The sequence below is a fragment of the Mustela erminea genome, chromosome 7 (genome assembly GCF_009829155.1).
Source record: "Mustela erminea isolate mMusErm1 chromosome 7, mMusErm1.Pri, whole genome shotgun sequence".
Classification (NCBI taxonomy): Eukaryota; Metazoa; Chordata; class Mammalia; order Carnivora; family Mustelidae; genus Mustela; species Mustela erminea.
The window spans coordinates 4,621,716-4,642,847 of NC_045620.1; the positions used below are offsets into that span (position 1 = coordinate 4,621,716).

Below are 21,132 nucleotides of genomic sequence, written 5' to 3' on the forward strand. Positions count from 1 at the left end.
CCTCGGAGAATCCGAGAGCATTTTCAGAACTGACGGGTGTTCATGCGGCTCTGCAGACCCTCACGGAGGCCCGGCTCCCGCTTCCGGAGCGGCCTGAGCGCCGGCCCGGCTCCGTGGGGTTTTCCACTCGTGCCAGGAATAGGGCTGCTGAGCGCCGCTGTAGACCAGCCCGACCCCTGTAGACGAGGCGCTCCGGGAGGACTTAGGGCGTTTCCACTCCAGGCCCTGGGCCCTGAGTTACGCAGACTATTGCGAACGGCCACGGCGGCCTGTGACCTGGAGTGAGGTCACCCGTGACAGGGCAGTGAGTGACCTGGCGAGCAGCTTCGAGGCTTTCAGAAGGGCCTGGGGGACCCGGCCCCCTGGGGGTAGGGGGGGAATAGCTCAAATCACTCCGCCACCGCTGCGCCTCCAAGCCCCGGGCCATCGGGCCATCGGGGACCCCAGGGCGGTCCGTGGGGCTCTGTCCCGCGCGGGGCGTAGGCGGGAGGGTTGCGGTGACTCGGGCGGTCGGGGGCGGGGGGTTGGGCAGGAGACAGGGGAGGAGAGCATGCGGAGGGCAGGCGCTGCGGGCGGCGGAGCGCGGGCGGGGGAGCCGCCGGGGGGCGCCCTGGGCTCGGACCCCGTGGCCGGCCGCCGGGGCGGCCGGGGCAGGCGGGGCGGGCGGGGGACGGGCCCGCGGCCCCTCCCTGCGCGGCCCCGGGCCCGCTCCCCGCGCCAGAGCGGCGTCGGGGCTCCGGAGGCCGTGAGCCCGGCGCTCGACTTGGCCCCAGACGCCTCCCCAGAAGCCTTCGTCATGCGGGTGCTGCTGGAGGAGACCGGGGAGATGTTCCAAGTGACAAACTGCCGCAGCGACATGACGGTGCGGGAGCTCAAGGAGGAGCTGGACCTCACCGCCGGCATCCCCTTGGACCTGCAGCGGCTCCAGTACCTGGACCAAGGTGACCCTGCCCACCCCCTGCCCTCGCCACGTGTACGGCCTCCGCCGGGGCGCCGGGTCCCCTTCTGACCCTGCGGCCCCTGAAGGGACGCTTGCCCGCGTGAGGACTCCCCCACCCCCACTCCCAAGTGTCAGAACAAACCCCCAGATAGGAAAGCCAGCCTGGCCACACAAGGACTTCCCAATCTTGACAAATCGGGTTCAGGTTAGACCTCACATCTCAAGGCAGACCCTGTCCACAGCAAGACCCTAATCCACAAACATATCCGGCTGAGTCAGGACTCTCCTCCCAAAGCAAGCTGTCTAGTCAGACCCACCGACCCTGAGCAGATCCTGGCGATGTCTGCGACCCCAAATCTCCACAAAGGCGCTGTCACCTAAGCAAGACCCTTCCGGCCCCTTAGTGGCCAGTGTCTTCATCAGGACCCAGATCCCAAAGCCCACAGGGTCCACACAAGACCAGAAACCTGAAACAAAGCCTGTCCTCAGTGGGACCCTACAATCTAGGGCAAACCTCCCGTCAGGACTCCAAACTCAACGCAGACTTCCAGATCCCCATGTTGGACTCATAACCGCTCCCCCCAGTCCTCCAGCCAGCTAGGTCCACACATGGATGCCAAAGCCTGAAGCAAACTGTGCCAAAGACTGAACCCCAAATCTCCAGCGTAACTACAACTACCTCAGAACCTCAAATCCTCTGGCTGACAGGTCTACACGGGACGCTGAAGTTCAGAGCAAACCATGCCCACTTCTGGGCCCCCAAGCCCAGAGCACACCTACCTAGGACTAAACCCCAAATGACTATCCCAGAACCCCAGATTCTCCGGCAACTATGTCCATGAGAGGACACTATGAAACAGACACTGCTCACCTCAGGACCCCCAAACCCAGAACATACCTGCCCAAGGCAACCCCAAATCTCCAGACTAACCTTGACTACCTCAGAACCCTGAGTCCTCCAGCAGCCACATCCATACAAGGATGCCGAAGCTCATAAATTCTGCCCACTTCAGGACTCCTAAACCAGGAACGAACTTGGCGAAGATTGGGCTCCAAATCCCCAGGCTAACCATGCGACTCTCAGCGCCCTGACTCTTCTAGTAACCGTGTCCACTAAAGGATGCTAATTCCCGAAACAAATTGCCCACCCCAGGGCCCCGTGACTTTGTGCCGATCACACCCATGTTTGCACCCAAGATAAATACCCCAGACTACCCCTGCTTGCAACAGAAACCTGAATCCCAAAGCAGATTCTACCCAGAGCAGGACCCTAAATCCCAGAGCCGACAAACCCAATTCTGAGCCCCCAGGGTCTAACTAGTCACTTGTGCACCCAAACCCCAATCCATCAGCCATCTCTGTCTAAACGAGGATGCCAGAACCCAAAATGAACTCTTCCCACACCTGGAAACCAGTTCCCAAGCTCACCATGACTATCCCAGAGCACTAATCCCAACCAAAATAACCTCACAAGGTCTCCAAAGCATGAGACAAACTCTGCCCACAATAAGACCCCAACATTCACACCAAACCTACCCATATCTGAACCCTAAATCTTATGCAAACCATGTTTAAGCCAACCATCTCCATGTAAGGAAGCCAGAGTTCAAAGTAAGCCTTGCCTCCATAAAAACCCCAAAACTCGAAGAAAGCTCTACTTGTATTTGTATCCCAAATCCCTCAGCCAGTCTTATCCACACCAGAACCCCAAGCTCTAGATCAAATCTTGCCCATCTCAGGACCTCGAATTTCAGAGCATTACCTGCCGCCACAATTCCCAAGGCTGACCTCTCCGAGTCCTTACCCTTGGTGGCTACGGTATATAGGGCTACATTAGAATCCCAAATCCCAAAACAAGTCCTGCCCATGCAAGGACTCCACATCCCAGAATAGACCCTTCCCATACCAGGACCCCCAAACAGAAAGCAAATCTTGCTTTCATCAGAGTCCCACATCCAGAGCAAACTCTATCCTCATCAGGACCCCAAATCTCAAAGCAAACCCTACCCACATTTGATCCCCAAATACTGGCACTAACCCAGTTTGTATCAGAACCCCGAATCTAAAGCTGCGTCCTTGTCCATGTCAGGAGCTCAGAACTGGCCCAATTGGAATCAGAACCCAGCACCAAAGCTCGCTGGGTCTAAATCAGGACGGCAAGGCCCCCTATCCAGACAGATCCCATGTGGTAGGCACCCAGTGGGGGGCGAGGACTCTAGAGTCCCATCTTCCCATCCATCAGTCTCCATCCCACAGCCTGAGGACCTGCCTATCCCTGTCCTGATCCCTACAATATTTAGGATATGAGAACAGGATCAAAGCCCCTGGGCTCCATCACCTCCCCACCCGGCTGAAATCAATGCAAAAATACTTCAAGGAGACAGAGGTATAAAAAGCTCTGGGCTGCAGCCCGGAGGGTGTGGAGAACGATTTGCAGAGACACTGCGGCTGTAATGCAGGGCTGGGAAGCGATGGAGACAGGCAGAGATCTGAGATCAGCTTGTCTCTGCTCTCCGTTACCCCAGACACTGCCCTTCCGGGGCTCAGTTCCTTAAGCCGGAACCCAGAGCCTTGGGGCTCTGGAATTCTGAGTGCCAGGTCCCCCTCTAGACGGGGATGACTCGGGAAATTCAAAATGTACATTGAATGCCAGAATACTTTCCTTTGCTCTCTCTGGCGTAGGCTAAGCACCTTCTGTTGACATCTTTATTTTGCTATAGGGATGGTTGGAAGCTGCTCTGGGGCATTTTGGGGGCTTTATCTGGAAAGAAGTATGTATCTCAAGCCCGGTCTCTATTTAACATGTGAATAACGATGAGGTGAGCTGCTTAAGGACAGTAAGTGTTCTAAAACAAGTAATTCGGAAATTATGGATCCTGAGCTACAAACGTCTGGCACCCCTTCTGCTAATTTACTTTCCCCGATGAGCTATGCTGAGCCGTAAATTCGAGAGAGCGAAGAGGCAATGGAAGACACCCAGTGACTTGTGCTGATGTCACAATCCTCTCACTCAGCAAGCACTTAGCGACTGGGAGAAGCTTGACCTCTCCTGCGGCCGCAGCCCTTCCTCGTAACAGCAAACAAAAAGGAAAGAAAGAAGGTGCTACTACGTTGAGTAACGAAAATTTGGGTTCCTGCCTATAAATAACCCGCTGACGCCTCTGTATCCACCTAATGGTTGTCGGGCAAGTTCACATGAGCTAACGTGTACGTGAAACCTTGAGAGACACAAATCTGAAAGGGGTGAGCAAAATTCATGGACGAGGGGCGACCTTACATGTCTGTTGTCAGCTTTCATAATTTATTTAGCTGGTGATAATTAGTATTTGTCTAAGCCAAAGGCAGTTGCTGCCGCCTATAAAGAGGGAATGTGCTCTGATTTCTCCAAGAGCTGTTCAGCATGTGTGAATCGCACTCTTGCCTTTCTTTGGGAAACCCAGCTTTACCCAGTTTTTTTTTTTTTTTCAAAGTTGTTAGGAAGTCAAGTTGTCTTACTGAAGACTAATTACTGATTATCCTCTGTGTTAGAACCACAAATAAGACCCTAATTAACAAATTTGCTAATTGCTATTCCCTGTTCTCATCCACCATCCGAAGTTTCTCATAAGCACCGAAGGGGGCCAGCGGAGCCGAGAGCGTCACGTGCGTGTCGCTGGAGGGAAGGCGGGTCCTGTTGGAGAGTCCTAGGGCTGCCATTTCCCGGCCACGGGGTCCTCAGCTGGCTCACCGGGAAACGGAGATGACAACCCTGGCTCGTCATGAGGGTTAAAAGCCTGTAGGTGCTTGGGCCAGGCACTTAGTGATCCCTCAGCCATGAATCCGAACAACTCATGAATTCTACCCGGAGTAATGGTGGCGTCACTTGTAGAAAAAGAAATTATGTTACTCTTAAGCAGGGGCTGCGTGAGGAAACGGTGCATTTAAAAAGGCAAACTAAAGACAACTTTGCGGAAAACGCTGTAGAGTCCTACAGTCCGTCACTCTGACGGTCTTTCCTAAGGGTCTGAGCACATGCAGTGCGAGTGGACCCTCTCACCGCATTGTCTCCAGTAGTGGACGGCTGGTTCTGGGTGACAATCCAACAGAACTCTAACGTCCCCAGTCTAAATCATGCTGAATGGCAGCCTTACAATCCTTCCATTACCATAAATGCTCAACGGGAGCAACTTTGTCCCCTAGGGGCCATGTGGCAACGTCTGCAGACCTTCTGGATGGCCACCGCTGGGTGAGGGTACTACCGCCATCTGCTGGGTAGAGGCCAGGGACGCTGTGCCCAGGGCAGCCCCCACCCCAGAGAACGACCCAGTCGAAAACGTCAGTAGTGCCAAGTGGGAAAAAACCCTGCCGTAGAGAATCATCAGAAAGACCCAGCACAGTTTTGCCGTTGTTACATCTTCGCTGACAACACTAACCAGAGATTTGTGTTTTAGTTTCATGTCTGACGCACATAGGTCCGCTGTGCTGCGTCTGTGACGTTCGCTTCGAGAGGTCCTATTCATAGACTTTGCCTCATAAAAAGACTTTACTGACTCATGTGTCTTTTATTTATTTATTTTTTTTTGGCCATAGAACGAGTTATAATTACAGAATTTTAGAAGCTGTTGCCCTTTTTTGTCGTGTTTTGTTTTGTTTTGGCTTCCATTTGAGCTGAGCAAATTAAGTTTCTAAAAAGCACTAACGACCCCAGACAGACTCCGTGAGCTCATCACAGGAGATTAGCGCTCCAGGCTTTCCGATGATCTTTGTGATACCCGAGGTCAGATCATCTCTTAAGATAACCAGTGTAATAGTTTATCTCTAATACCCATTTTTTTAAAGTAAAAATTATTCCCAGTAGGAATTTTGATGGATGATACTACGTTGCAGTTCCATGATGTTGTTCCTGGTGGAATTATTTCATTATGTGTCTGGCGCCATGATGGATGGACGGAACTGGTTTTGGCGGCTGTGGAAGGGGATCCCAGTAAGGTGCCCTCATGTGTCTCTAAATGGGTATCAGATTTCACAGAGCAACTGGAAACTGTGTGTGTGTGTGTGTGTGTGTGTGTGTGTATGTGTGTATGGGGTGGGGTGAGATCCAGTCTTGAATGCGACTGTTGGAGCAAAAGTTCCAGAGTAGGAGAAGAAGAGATAGGCCACATGTCGTAATGATCGGACACCGTATCAAGAGTTCCCACTCCCTCTTGGGTTTGCCGGTTCACGGTGCTCCCTTACAACCCACTCCCTCCGACCCCCGACCCCCACCGAAGAGAGAGGAAGAAGGGCCATCAATGGGCAATGGATTTTCTAGTCCCACGTATATTTTGTAAAGTTGAAACCCTGATTTCACAGTGGGCGAAGGGCTCCGGGTAACTGGGAAAGGCACAGTCCAGAGCACGTAACGGGGCAAAAATCCGAGGGGGCGTGTGCCCCTCCCCTAAGGAGGAAAGATCACGCACTTCTCGACCCACGGCAGGTGCCAGCTCTTTGCCAGGTCTTGTGCTTGGCTCTCAGCTGAGCTCTGGGGTGGGCAGCGGGGAGAAGGAAAGAGGAAACCGGACTGTCTCCCCAACAGAGAAGCGAGGGGCCGGCGGCGGGAGGCCACTGAGGGAAGCAAGCGTGCTTTCTAGAAAGTACATTTGGATGAAAGGGTATGAGCGTGTGAGCACGGGGTTTACGTTCCGGCAGGAAAGGGGTCAGGAAACGCTGGCTGCAGGAGGGTTGTGGGGATCCGGGATCCCGTCTGGGAGAGGTGGCTGGTCTCTGGGGAGGCAGGGCCAAGACTGACAGTGGCAACCCCCTGCCTGTGTGCGGGAGCCTTAGAAGGAGGCGTCCCAGACGTGGTGCGTCCCCTTCCAGCTCTTTCCCTGGGGTGGTCCGGCTCCCGGCCTTTCCCTGCCCCCCCCCCACCCCACTCTCGAGGACTCGAGTCCTGCCTCGGTTTTCCGGCTCTCGCTCTGAACCTGGGCACTCCCTCCTGTCTCCCACATTCTGGGGCTCTGCCTCCCCCCACTGCCGCCCCCACCCCCGATGCCCTGCATCTGGGACGGAGTTCCTCTCTGCTGGAGCCCGCAGCCCTCCTCTCGTGCTCAGGGCCTCGCTTCACCACGAGATGATTATGTTACGGGGCTATTTTTCTTCCCTGAGTGGAGTTCAGAGTGTTCCAAAAGTTAGCGGAGACAATGGGCCTGAAAATAGATCGGAAGGCCAGAATTCATCCAGTCTCCAGAGAAGTGCATTTCCCTCTGGGGAGGCCACTTCGTGTCGTCTGGCGTCTTCCTTAACGGTCACAACCACCTTCCTCTGGACACCCAGAAAAGCTATTTTCTCTCTTCAAAACACCGACAGGAAGAACTTCCTGCCTCCCGAGCCTGCCCGATGGTAAATGCGTATTTCCTGGACATGTATAGAATTCGGTCAACAATGTCCCCCGCTGGGTGTGTTCCAGCTTCTCGGTCAGGGCTCGCCCCTCTCTGTTCCCATCCCGAGCCTTCCCTGGGCCTTCGAGCCATCCTTCCCTCAGGAGGGTCCCGGCCCCCACCAGTCAGGTGCAGCTTGCACTTTTGAAAGAACTCAGACTCACTGTGCGGACCCCCTTTATTCTGCCCAGCTCTCCTGCCTCGGTGTCGACGAAGATTCTCTTTACCAAACTGCAAATTCGCAGCGTTTGGAACACAAGCAGTGGAAGGCCTGGATTGCTCACAGAGCGTTCGTGGCCTTGTATATTACCTCTCACAGAGGCCACTCGGACGCCGTGCAGTACCTTCTAGAACATGGTAATTTTGAGAGATGGCTGAGTATGTTCACAAGTTGTGGTCTACCGCGGGTAGGGAGGACAGAGTGCTTGTCTTCCAGGGCCTTCTGCAATGGCGTCCTGGACCCCAGTTGTGTCAACCACCAATCATGGTCCCATGGGCCACTAGGGAGCCTCTTTCTGTAGGGGTCTTAGGACATGCTGAGTAAAGGCGGTTGTCCTCTCTCCTGGCCGGGTTTCAAGAAGATTCTGTCATCAGAGATCAAACTTCCAGACACTAATTCACAGGAGTAGCCCAAAGAGCCTCCTGGCCTCTTTGAACGCTGCTGGAGATATTCCTGGACTCCCTGTGTTATTCCTGCCCCATCTGAGGTTGGGTTTTCTGCCACAGTCCAAGGGGTCTAGCCCCAAGCCAGCATCACTCTCTTGGAGGGGGAGGGGGGAGCATTGGCAGGCCGCTCTGAATGATTTCCTTCAGGAGACCCTTGCCACGAACCCCCTTCTCATCTGGTCTCCATCCCCATTCCCCGCCCTCGTTCCAAGGACAGGCTGTCACTTCTCTCTCTCTCTCTGTTGATAGAAGCAGCAGCCTTGGCCTGCATTGTCTCTGAACGTGAGGGCTCGCGTGAGACTCGGCCGGAGCACGCTTTATCTTTATCTCTCCTGGTTGTAGGATATTTTTGGGAAAAGAGGTTCACCGATTGAGGTGTCGACCATTCTAGAACAATAAACAATGGCCGCAGATGGCCCAGGCCGCCGGCTTCCCCGGGAACAGGAAGAGCATGTGACGTACTGTTTGGTCAGGGGTTTGAGGCCCAGAAGGGGCCTCATCCGAGGGTCTCCCCTATCAACTTGCTTTCCAATCTGAACCTTTCCTGCCCGCGGCCTTGACCCTGGCCCTCTGCACCTCGTCTTCCCTCCTGCCCCCCCCTCCAGCAAGCAGGGCGCCAACATCCTCGAGGCCAGGGCAGGATGACTGGGTAGAGGCTTTCCTGACCATTTTGCTGTTTTCTCCGCTGCTTTCTCCATGCCGCCTGTTGTGGGATGAAATATGGGCTGTTCACAGACCAGCAGTCCTTTAAGCTCATAAAAAGTCATTTTCACTCTGATGGAACTGTGATGTATTTGAAAGCCCCAGTTAAAACATTACAGCCAGCTTTGCAAAGTTTTCTGTCCTTTGCACACAGCCGCCGCAAAGCTGTGCCAAGGCTGAGGCTGGGCGTTAGGAGAACCTATTTAAAACGTTACCTCACCGTCCAGCCATAGCTCATAAAAACTGGCTACAGAAATGTCAGCTGCTTGTAATTGAATTGCCTTGTTTTCTGTGTCATGATATTTGTTACCCAGAATTTGATTCAATTCAACAAGTCCGTATTGGACACCTGTCATTAGCCCATCCATCTGCGGGAGGCAGTGAGGAATTCAATCGAAGTGAAATCTGTCCATGAGTCAGGCTGCCCGTCGTCTGTCATTTCCCGAGCGCCTGTCTTCTCCAGGCATCGCGCTACGTGCCGGGGATGAAAGCAGCAGTGATCAAAACAAGTGTGTTTTCTGCCTTCATGGAGTTTATGAAGGGAAGTCAGCAAATTATTACAAATAATTAATTCCATGGTCAGTCGTGCACGGCATGTTCTGAAGCTGTGGAATGTCTGCTGAGCATATACAGGGGAGCGGGACTCATGGGAGGGGGTAAGGAAGGCTTCCCTGAGGAAGTGATAAAAGAAGGATGGAGTTAGCCAGGGCTGGTGGGGGTGGGGGGCGGGGGCAGAAACGGGGAACAGGCCGTTAGCAGAAGGAACAGCATGTGCAAAGTCCTGGGGCGGGATGCGGGAACAGGGTGTCTTTAGTGTGCAAAGACAGAAGACTGGTAAAATTGGAGCATGCGCAGAGAGAGAGAGGTGGAAGGCCGTGGTGTGGGGAGGGTGGCAGGGTGAGACAGAGCAGGAACGACCTAGAGAATGACCCCAAGGGTAGTGGATGCCAGAAATGGGGTTTGAGCAGGAGCGTGCCGTGGGCAGATGGGAGGCAAAGCAGTGCTGGTCACTGGGACAGTGCAGCAATGCCTCCTCCCTGATGCTCCCTGCTGGGGTCAGGCGGGGGCCGTTATTAACTCTAAGCCTTCTTGTTATGGCCTCACCCCTCCTGAGCTGCTCCTCCTGAATGTAGTTCTGGAGGTGAGGCTCCCGGCTGGGAGGGTGAGCCTTGCTCAGCCGGCTCTCTTGTTTTACAGGGGCCAGCTGTCTCAGCCAAAGCCCCATGGGCAGGACAGCCTTGCATGTGGCCGCAGCCATGGGCCGTCTGGACTGTATCAACCACCTGCTGAACCATGGAGCCTCCATCAATGAAAGAGATGCCAGGGGGGAGACCCCCATGTCCCTCGCCCGGCGCCTGAACCGCAGGCACAGTGAGCAGCGCATGTTCCTCTTCTACTGGATGGCGAAGTCAGGGACAAAAGACCCAAAGAACTTGACCAAGAACAAGGTTCTTCTCAGGGCAAAGTCCAAGTCAGGCTCCAAGAAGAGCCAAGTTTGACTCCCTCTGGGAATGTCTGCACCTCGAGGGTGACCTGGGTAACTTTCCAGAGTTCAAATCCACAGTGGCCCTTGGGGAGCAGGAAGCCAAGAAAACGTGGCAATTAATCTGAATCAGATACTAAATTATCTGTCCTGTTTGCAAATGAATCGGGGAGGGTGCTGGTGGAGGTAGGTGAGTTTGTGTTCATTCTGTAATCCATTATGGACCGAGCGGGCTCAGATGCCAGCCGTTAATTTTAAGCTATTTGAACATTGTATCCAGTAACGCGGCTTGGGGTGATGGGAGCCAATTACCTTCTCGCGTCTGGAGACCATCTAATGCATCAGCATAATAGAAGTAATAGCAGTGATAACGGTACTGCTGCTATTGCCATGCACAAGTGCTGGCAAATGTCGGGGGGTCCTGCGTGGGGTGGGCTCTGAATTTCAGTCTGTAAAGCTCAGGAACTGTGTGCTACGTGCTGCCGCAGCGAGTGATGTTCCAGAAGTTTTCCCGAGCCATCTCTGAGGGGTCTGCTGCTTGAATTGTGGCTTGGGGGATAGGGGACTAGAGAAGCAGAGAGAGCTTGGTTCTCCGGTCACGTCCTCTACTGGGGTGCCTTATTAGTCTTGGTTAGAGGTGATAAGTTGCTGTTGGATTTGGGAGAGACCATGTCAAGGACGACGATGAGCTCGAAGAGGAGAGAATCAGAGCTGGCACCATCTTTTCTTGGGTCCCATCCCCAGTGGTCCAAACACACCTCCCCCCCCCCCCCCCCCCGATCCTTCCTCCCTCCGGTGTTCTCCTTCCTTGCTAGGACCCCACGTGGCAACACCATCATCCTTCCTATGCTTAGTTCCAGCCTTAGTTCCAGGCTGTGTACCCCTCAAGGGGCCCTGTCTGCCATGCATCAGGGCTTGGAGCGGGAGCCAGAGGAAAAGGTGGAAACCAGCAGCGCGGACCTGCGTCCTGCTGTCTGGAGAGGGCGCCACGAATCAGCTCCAGCGGAAATGTGAGCCAAAGGCTGCTAGATTTTTCCAGAGCTTTTTGATAGGATATAGTCAGATTTTTAAGTGTTGACTTGAATTTTTTAAAACATGGTGGCATGGTTCAGAAGGAGTAGCAGATCTGAGACACACGTGTGGATGCGTCATACGGCCAGACTCCACCCCTGTTCACGGAGGAAAGTGGCAGAAGGAACTCAAGCCTCCTGGGACATTTGCGACTCGGAAGCCATGGTCTTGCTAGGTGACATGTATTGTCCATACTCCCCCCACCCCCCACTGATGTATGTTTCTCTAAAGCCCCATATTCTAACACGACTTCTGCGATCTGTCTGTGCGACAATGGTCTCTCGACCGTGGAAGTTTTGTTTTCAAAGTGATGGAAAACAGCACCGTATCCCGGCTGCCCTTCTTTCCAACACATATCCCGATAACTGGATTCGGCTTTTAAATTAATTGGCTGCATTTCCTGCTGTCATAACAAGGAAGATCCGTGTCGATGATGTGGCTTTACACTCGGTCGACGTGGCGGCACCCGGCTCAGCAATCTGTTTGACAAATAATAGTCAGAAAAAAATAGAGCTCAGCATCAACTGTGTCAAAACTGAGATCTTGTTTTTGGCAGACGTTCTCCAAAGTTGGTAGACAGATATTAAATAACCCCAACCATTGGGTCAATTCATTCAGCTAATGAGGTATGTTGGCGGGGTGACTCGGGGACCCTTTTAACTTAACAAGTGGCATTACTCAAAGTCTTTTGCTTGCCAGCAGCTTTGCTCTGCTCTTGCTGCCGTTACAAGAGCCAGCTGCCTGATACTCGTCCCCAAAACTTCAGAGGCAAGCACTGTATCTTCGCATGCCCCCAGTTCAGTGCAACACTCAGCCAGAAAAGGGGCAAGTTCCAAGCTCCGCGGCTGACACGCCGCTCAGTCCGAGGCAGGGCCGTGCACACGCTCCTACAGGTCCTGGAGGCGCTTCCTTAGAGGCCGTTGGACCATGCTCTCAGCCATGTTCAAACAAGCTTGCATCACAGAGTGAATAAAATATGTCCACAGCCAAAGAGGAGTTGGTTTGCAAATGGTCACAATCACGTTACATGTCATAGATATTTCATTAAGCATTTTTTTTTGGGTGCCACCAACAGAAAAAAATTTTTGGTGGGGTCAATTCAAGTATTTTTGTGGGACCCTGAAATCCTTCTAGGCCCAAGGCACTGGGGACGGTCTTCAGTGGGAATCGCTGTGGTCCCTGATCGCCCAGGTGGGTCTCCCTGCAAGTGCAGGATGGGCTGGGCTTGTGTCTCGTAGTGCAGGCGAGGATGGGTGGATGGGCTGCCTCTTGGATGGGGGTGAGTCTTCTGGGTATAATACCCAGCCCTGTTCTCCCTGGGTCGGCCTGGAAAACGGCGTTGGGAGGTGGGGGACTGCCCATTGCAAGCAGGTAGTGACAGCTCTGCCCCCAACGTGCTCCCCTTCCCCTTGGCTGCCAGGATGCTCAGCAGGGGCCTCTGCCCTCCCCTCGTCCCCACCCTTCCTTCGAACCAGGTACAACGTGTTGCTCTTTCTTGTACGCATGTTTGATTGGAAGTGGCCTCACATCTTTTCTAGAAGGCCACGCGGCGCAAATCAGGAAGAGGTCATGCACACTGTGGGGTCCAGAGGGCGACACGGACATCGTGGCCAGGCCTCGCTCTGCTGAGCCAGCCTCCTGGCCACCCAGCCCGGAGTCCCCTGCCGCTTCCTGGTCTCAGAGGCAGCTGGACAGACATGCTGGAATCTTCCTCTGTATCCAGTCTATTGGCCTGGTCTCCAGTCTCCTCCAGAACCTGGACGTAGGCCCCCTGACGGCCCCTCTGGACCTCACGCCACCTCCTGGGTGTCTCTCTCACCACGGATCCCCCCTGCATTGCAGACCCCGGTGCTTTCCTCCCTCAGGACTCTTCACCAACCGGAGCTTCCCAGAGAGCCGGAAGGGATGGCATTCCCCCTGGTGGCAACTCGGGGGACTTTCTCCATGGCCCTGAGACTGCTTTATGTGACACTGCGACACAGGCTGGGGACATTATTGCCTGGGCAGATTGCTCTGAGTCCTGATTCCAACAAGGGGAAAGTCTGTTTGGGGCTGGGGCGCCTTCACCCCTTCCCCACCCCCACCCGTGTCCCCTCTACCACGGAGCAGGCCTCTGCAGGCAAGAGGGCTGTGCTGGGATTGGAAAACATTGTCTTGTTCTCAGTGCATTTGTGGGCCAGGATTCTACTCCTTTCTCTGTCCCTAACACGTGTGTGACCTTGGGAGCAAACTGTCACCTTCCAACGGCCTCAGTTTCTCCGTCCGTCAGGGTCCTCATTGTCTCCATTCTAACCTGTTCGTGTTTTGGAGGCGAGACGACGCATGAGGCAGACTCCTGGGGGCCCAAACCCTCGATGCTGCAGCCCTGCTGGGCTGTCCGGCCGGCAGGTGAGGCGGGGAACTTTCCTTCGCCGCTGGCTGTGTGGCGTGAGGCCAAGCAATCGCATCTCTCAGTGTCTCGGTCTGTAACATTTGGGTAATAAAACCTGCCCCTGTCATCGCTGGAGGGATTAAATGCCGGGCACAGAGCAGACACTTGAAAAATAGTGCCCATTATTATTATTATTACTAGCACCACTTAATTTGCTTAAAATGTTTACTCACCAGGAATCAATACGCTCCTGGTTCCCAGATAGCCTCATAAATTTTCAGCAAACCTTATACAATCAGAGTCTCCATCCAGAACTAATAATTCCCAAAGTGGGAGATAAATAATTTCCCTGAAACTTGCTGATTTTGGTATTAAGTACAGGGCTTCCTCAGCAACTTCTAGAAAGTCGTTCTGAATTGAGAACTGCAGGGCCAGTTGCGCAGAAGGGAAAAAAAAAAAAAAAAAAAAAAAAAAAAGCTCTAAGATGAGAGGAAAATTCCAGGCGCTCGGCTCGGCCTCCGCAGAGCCCTGACGCTGCGAGCCTCCAGCAGAGGGCACAGAAACCCATTAGCATTTAGAAAAACGCCGGTGTTTGTGTTCGCTGGAAATGTCAGGGATGCTGCAGTCTGCGCCACGCCGGAAACTCAAGAGCAAGGCTCGGTGGCGGGGGGCTCGCAGATGAGCTGCTCTGTCTGAACCCCCGAAATTGTATGACGCACCTGTTGGCACACACGCGCGCGCTCTGGGGGGGACCTTCTGAGCGCCCATCGCACCCTCAAAGAACCTGCGGACCCCCTGCCCAGAGGTCCCCAAACCCGGGCCCCATAACGAGGCCAGCCACACCCACGGTCAAATCCCATCAATGCATCCATACGGGGTCACCTTCTACCGTTTGGTTGGCGCGCGTGGTCAGTTGGCAATGGGAAGGAGGCTAAAACGGGTCACATCTGATGCTGCGATGCGCGATGCGCGCGTGCTCGCGAGCTCCCAGGGGACCTCAGAGAATTCATGACTCCGCCCAGCGACCCCACTTTGGTGCCTCTATCCCGCAGAGATGAAACCCCAGAACATCATGTGCCGCATGCGTTAAGTTCACGGCAGATCTTTCCGGGGACCAAGTGCCTGGAGACACTCCCAGTGCCCACCAGTGAGGCTAATGGTGGCACCTTTTCACCAATTAAGGAATGACTTGATTTGTGGCTCTAAGGCCAAGGGACGGCGATAAGGAGTGTGATGTGTCCTGACATCCCGGTTTGTGAAAAAACGGCAAGTTGCCCAGGAGATGGGTATGAGATCACTGAGTTACAATTTTGAAAAGGAGGCAAATCCAGTAAATGTGCATGTAAGGGTATTTGAGCAAAAATAATGAGGTCAAAGGTCTTCAGGCTCTTAGCATTGTCTGCCGGAGGCTGCTCTGCTTCATACATCTTGAAGTGGTCACGACCAGCATTTCTCTTCTTATGGTAAAATATCATAATGTGAAATTTGTCATTAATGATGTTTTGCACATTTGCAGTGTTGTGCAACCAACACCAGTATGTAGTTCTAGAACATTCCATCACCTTACAAAGGAATACTTGACCCAGTAGCAGCCTGCCCCTCTCCCCACCCTGTTCCCTCTACCCCAGGGCAATCGCCGATCTGCTTTCTGTCTCTACGGATCTGCCCATTCCAGGTACTTCAGATAAATCAAGTCAGTATGTATCTGGCTTCTTAGCGTCCTGTTTTCCGGGTTCATCCACACCAAGCGTGTAGCAGACTTCATTCCTTCTTAAGGCTGAATAACATTCCATCATTATCCCTTCATTAGTTGGCATCTGGGTTGTTCCCACCTTTTTTTTTTTTTTTTTTTAAGATTTTATTTATTTATTAGAGAGAGAGAGCAGGGAAGGTGGGAAAGAGGGGAGGGAGAGAATCTTTCAGGCGGACGCCCCGCCAAGTGCGGAGCCCAAGGTAGGGTTGACGTAGGGCTCCGTCCCCGGACCCTGAGATCCTGACCGGAGCAGAAGGCGGATGCTTAACCGACCGAGCCACCCAGGAGCCCTTCGCACCCTTGGACTATTGTGGAAACGGCCTCCAGGAACGTGAGCGTACACGGATTTGCTCGAGGACCTGTTTTTAGTTCTTCTGGGTACACGTCTAAAAGGGGAACGGCTGGGCCACACAGTAATTCTACGTTTAACAGCGCACGTTACATTTGTAATTAAAAATACACATAAAAAAGAAACAAAGGAAAGAGACCCCCCCCTTCCGCCACGAGCTCTCCAAAGTTGGAGAATTCCAAGAATCATTGACGGACCCCTCACCCCAGGCCAGACATTTTGCACACATTCTCTCGTGTCTTTCCACGGTCCGCACAGTCCGAGGTTTTCAACCGCCAGCGCGCAAGCGTGCCAGGGCAGGCCTGGGAAGAGGGCGCAGGGGCTGGGCTTCGCCTCCCCGAGGTCCCGGATTCACCAGGTCAGGGGCAGAGCCCAGGATTTCTGACCAACACGCGGAGACGCTGGTTCTGAGCGGCGCGAGCGCGTTCTAGTCCGAGCCCGCTTTTCACTGAGGACCCCGCCGGGGGCCTGCCCAGCGTCGCGGAGCGCACAAGTGGCAACGCGAAGACGCCGGACTGTAGAGGCCGTGTGGTTTGGACAAGCACCTCACAGCATTAACTCGCCAGATCACAGGCCATGCTTCTGCTCTCGGGGTGAGCCAGCCCGCCTGGGGCTGAGACTTTGGTCACCTCCCCCAAGACCCCCCGTCCCAGTGGGCTGGTCCTCCTTTTGAAAGCATTGCAGGAGCGCTCACCCGGAGCTGGAGGCAAGCAGGCGCTGCAGAATGCGGATGGTGGGGCAGGGAAGGAAACCTCGCAGGCACTTGTCCTCCGCAACCGCAGCGACCACAGGACAGCCTCCCCCCGCCCCGCAAAGCCCCCGCCAGGGGATCTTGACTCCTCCCCAGGCCGCCCACCGGCCGCCAGGAGCTCCCGCCAGGGGGCGCTGCTGCGCACCGCTGCCTCAGGTGGGCGGGCACGGCGGCCACCAGGTGTCGCCCCGAGACCGCGGATCCACTTGGGGCGCCGGCACCGACCTCTGATCCAGACCCCGCCCTCTGGAGCCTCATAGAAATTGTGGATCCTGTTGCATTTGTTGATTTGCTCGTCTCCCTCGAGACCATTATGCCCCAGGGGCTTTCCATTCCACATGCTGTTTGGATCTCTGTACAGTATAGAATGTTAAAAAAAACCCCTAACTTGATGTAGATAGTACCTCTCACATATAGTTAATAATACAAGAACTCAGAAAGAAGTATGTCCTCCAGCTCAAAGATCCTTCCTCCAGGGCCTCACGAATTATGGTCTAGGGGTCAGGGACGAGAGCCAGCCAGCGTTAGAGATAAATTCTATTTTTCTTTTAACCCCCCAAAGGGAGGGAAGAGTCCAGGAGCTTCCTTGCCATTCTCATGAACATTTTAAATAACGTCTCTGTGGCCCAGGAGGGGCTGCAACGAGAAAGGCAAGGAGGCGCTTTGCTAATTTAGATGTGTTGAAACTCAGGATTGTCAATGTTATTTCTCCCGGAGCCGAGATACCCCACAGCCTGCAGAGAAGGGTGAGGCTTGAGACGTCACAGTCATTTTTAGCAAATGACCTCCTTCAAAGAACTTTATGATTTATCTCCACCCGGCAGCAAGCGGCGGTCAGTGTATTGCATACCTGGTGCATTTCGCATGAGGTGTAACCGTTGTATTTAAATGATGCAACAACAGGGGCTCAGATCTGCTATTGCCTGTGCTATAACGGACCTCACCGGCTTCTCGTGGGGACGCGGGGAGGTGCTGTTATGGCCCCCCGGTCCCTTGGAGGCAGAGGATTGGGTAGCAAAGCTGCCTCTTTCTAAAAGAAGTGGGTTGGTACCCTGTAGTGTGGGGCACTGGACTTCAGACAGAGGCACGTGCTAGCAATGAGGGGAGAGGTCGGGCGTGCCGCCCACCTGGGCATTCAGCGGGTTTGCTGACGGAGCCTCACATGCTAGCAGGTTCCTCTGGGCTCTAGGCCACAGCGACTAGAGTCACGGGGAGGGGTTTCATTGTTGCCTCACTGACGATGCCCTGTGCGCCCACCCTGTCGACGTCCCCAGGGACTTGGGTATCCCTGGGGACACCCAAGGGATGTCCCTGCCTTGGGTATCCAGTAGGATGTTTGGCCGTTTTCTGCTGTAAACCAGCAGCTGTCTTTTGCAAATTTTGAAAAGGCCCTCCCGACCCAAATAGAAAGTGCAGTCATTCCTCCAGTGAATCCCCCATTCCCGGCTCAGGGCTTCTGGGGGGTCTCCGGGGGTGGTGCTGGTGGCTGTGGGCTGTGTGCTTTTGCTCTCTGTCCCCCACGCCTGTCCACTCCCCCAGCTGTTTCTGTGTTCGGGACAGGCTGGCGTGCAGGGCCCAGGAGACAGAGGTGGCATGTGGTTCCCACCTGAAGGTCGAGGGCCCTCGGTTGGGGCTCCCAGGCACCGAGTGTGTGTTTGGAGATTCCCCCACTGAGGATTCCCCCAATGGTGATCCCCTGCTGACCTCGTAAAACCCACCCTCCTCCCTCTGACTGTTCCCCTCCCCGCAGGAGATCTCTTGGGTAGGAGGAGGCTTTCAAGATGGGACCTGCCCCCTTACCTGCCTCCTGTGTGTGCACTTGGCCCACGGGCCCTTGTTTTTTTCCTATGGGATTCTTGAAGTATGTGCTGCCTCTGAGAACCTGATCTAGAATCGGCTTGGTGAACGTTGCCCTGGGCGGGTGGTGAGATGTCAGGCCCCCTTGGGGCAGCCTCAGTCAGTGAAGGGGTCTCTAGATGCTCTCTCCACGTGGTTTCAGTGGTGGGGAGAGTGGGACGATGTCCAGAGCCTGCTGTGAGATGACAGCTCCCCTTTCCCCCACAGAAGTCCTCACTCTCTGCACCGAGTTTCTAATCTTCTAGAAAATTGTGGCCAGTTACTTTCTTTGGAGTACTGTGTGGGCCTCTGAAGTGGCTCTGGCTCTCTCTTAGCAAGTCCGGGTGTCAGCTGAACAGTAAGTACCTCTCTTCGGAAGATGTGAGCTGTCACGTACTGTCTTCAGCCACAGGCTTCAGCTGAAATTCCAAGAAAACAGGAGACGTCCTATTCAGCATTCTGAGAAACGGAGGCATTCCAGTCCATCTCAGCCTCACGAAGCTGCCATTTTGGGGGCAGAGATCCTCTTTCCAAATAAATTCACATTCACAGATTTCAAGTGGACCTATCTTTTGAGGGCCCACCGCCCCGACCCACCCCAGGGATTCCATTTGGGCGCGCCTACCACTCCCCTATGGGGACACTGCATGGGGTGTTGGGCGCCTAGGGCTGGGGCTCCCAGAGAGGGGCTGACGCGTGTGCTTGGTGGTTGTGAGTAAGCAGGTGGAGGTAAGAGAAAGAAGGCTTTGGGTAGAAGACAGAAGCAGTCCCGGGCTGAGCTGAGGGGCTCCGCTGAGTTCAGGTAGGGGGGGCACAGCAAAGGAGGAGGGAAACAGGTGCTCAGGAGGGTGGAGGGCGTGGTCGTCACCCTGGAAAGCTGCTGAGGAGTCCGCCGGGGGAGCTGGAGAGACACCATCCCACGTGGCCCCACAGGAGTCCGGGGCGAGGCCAGCTTCCGTGGCACGTGGGGGACTGGGCTCCTTTCCAAGGTGGCTGTGGAGCCAGGAGCCAACCTGAAGGACGGGGTTCTGCAGGAGTCCTCATGACTCCTTTGGGAAGTTTGACCCCACGGTGTAGCGGGGCCGGGGGATGTTGTTTTAAAGACGGGAACGGGTAGAGCCCATGTATGTGTCCATGGGAAGGATCGGGGCCGAGCGGGAGACACTCAGAGAATAGCAGGAAGAGGTGCTGGCCCCAGGGAAGGCCTTCGGGGGGCCCAGCGGTGGAGGGGATGCTCGTGATGGGGTTGGGGCTCACAGCCTCCTCCGGAGGTCCCCCCTTCCACCCAGGCCCAAATCCCCAAATCTGGTGAAACCTTTCCTGCATTGAGACTTTCAAAAACTTTTTATGATGGGAAGTCTCAGCATGAAAAACCAAGCCGACTGGAGGAGAGCTGAACCTCAGCCCCATCCGCTTCCTCTGAAGGGCTGTTTTGCCAGTCATGGGGGTGCACCCCAGACCCTGCGGTCTGCATGCTCTCAGAATGAGGGCGTCGTCCTGCAGTGCCATCAGGAACCCCAGCAGGGCACAGGTGTTCCCCAGAGCACCTGTGTTGGCCACGGCTGTGGTAGTGGCCATAAAGGACCAGAATAAGTTAGGGGCTCCAAACAGCACCAGCTTATTATCTTGCCGTTCTGGAAGCCGGCAGCCCGAAATGGGTCTTCTGGGCTCAAATCAAGGTGTGGGCAGGGCTGGTTCCTTCCCGAGGGTCTCCTGGAGAACCCACTTCCCAGCCTTTTCCAGCTTCTAGAGGTGCGTGCACGCTTTGGCTCCTGGCCGCCTTTCCCACGGCATCCCTCTGCCCTCGTCTCGTGCACGGACCCTCCTGCCTCGCCTCGTAAGGAACTGTAGGGTCATACCGGGCCGGGATAATTTCCCATCTCAGGATTCGCACATGCGAAGGGACTTGGCGTTCGAGGACGCATCTCAGGTTCCGTGATCAGAAGAGGACATCTTTGGGGGCCGTTTTCCAGCTGACCACAGCATCTCATGCCAGTCAGCGTGCAAAGCTCCCAGCGGCCCCCAGCTAGCTCACCCACACTGGCTCCCCTTCATTTAGGCACTGCACGTGGTGGTTCTGTATCGAGTCCTTTTCAACCCCACGCTCTGGTGTGGGGGCGCTGGCCTATGGCGAGGGCCCGCCCAGGTGGCCTGTGGAAGGTCCTGCGTCCGGACTGTGTCTGGGCTTCCACGTCGCGTCCTTTAGCTCGTTCCCCTCTCTCCTGGCTTCCTGTGAGCTGGATGTGGGACCTCCAGTGGGATCATATCCAGGGGGACCGTTTCTGCCAGATTAGCTCATGGCTGACCTTGTGGCCATCACAAGCCATGCCTGCAGGGGGTCTCACTGTTGGGGGAGAAGACTGAGCCCAGGGTTAAGGGAGCAACGGTAGCGGATACTCTCTGCTGAGAACTTCTGTTTCCTCCTTTGGACCAGCATTTCCTCTGGAGATGACCCCTTCCCAGCCTGGATACCCTGTTCCCTCGCTACATTTTTATTACTATGGTGAAACAATATGACATAAAATTACCATTTTAACCATGTTATTCTATTTTTTTAAAAGATTTTATTTATTTATTTGACAGAGAGAGATCAGAAGTAGGCAGAGAGGCAGGCAGAGAGAGAGGAGGAAGCAGGCTCCCCGCTGAGCAGAGAGCCCGATGCGGGGCTCGATCCCAGGACCCTGAGATCATGACCTGAGCCGAAGGCAGTGGAGCCAACCAGGCGCCCCCATGTTATTCTATTTTAAAGATTTTATTTATCTATTTGCGGGAGGGAGGGAGAGAGAGCGCGAGAGCGCGCGTGCACATGCAG

The 21,132-nt window shown here is 54.6% G+C and overlaps 1 protein-coding gene across 2 annotated transcripts; it reads left to right on the forward strand.

The window, feature by feature from the left end:
- The first annotated feature begins 716 nt into the window (after positions 1–716).
- Positions 717–10,910, forward strand: ANKRD60 (ankyrin repeat domain 60). Of its 2 annotated transcripts, none has more exons than XM_032350226.1 (5): positions 717–941; positions 5,778–5,908; positions 7,235–7,300; positions 7,530–7,695; positions 9,904–10,908. In XM_032350226.1, exons 1-5 carry the CDS (start codon positions 797–799, stop codon positions 10,203–10,205), a joined length of 810 nt encoding a protein of 269 aa, XP_032206117.1. In that variant the 5' UTR covers positions 717–796; the 3' UTR covers positions 10,206–10,908. The 2 variants fall into 2 exon arrangements, with proteins under 2 accessions (XP_032206117.1, XP_032206118.1); XM_032350227.1 differs by lacking the exon at positions 717–941 and adding an exon at positions 4,096–4,183 and having other exon boundaries at positions 5,778–5,932; positions 9,904–10,910.
- The last annotated feature ends 10,222 nt before the right edge of the window (positions 10,911–21,132 follow it).

Coding starts and splice junctions, on each gene's coding strand:
- ANKRD60 (XM_032350226.1), top strand. CDS start 797: ATGCGGGTGCTGCTGGAGGAGACCGGGGAGATGTTCCAAGTGACAAAC. Junction 7,301..7,529: donor CCTCCCGAGCCTGCCCGATG/GTAAATGCGTAT, acceptor TATTCTGCCCAG/CTCTCCTGCCTCGGTGTCGA. Junction 7,696..9,903: donor GCAGTACCTTCTAGAACATG/GTAATTTTGAGA, acceptor CTTGTTTTACAG/GGGCCAGCTGTCTCAGCCAA.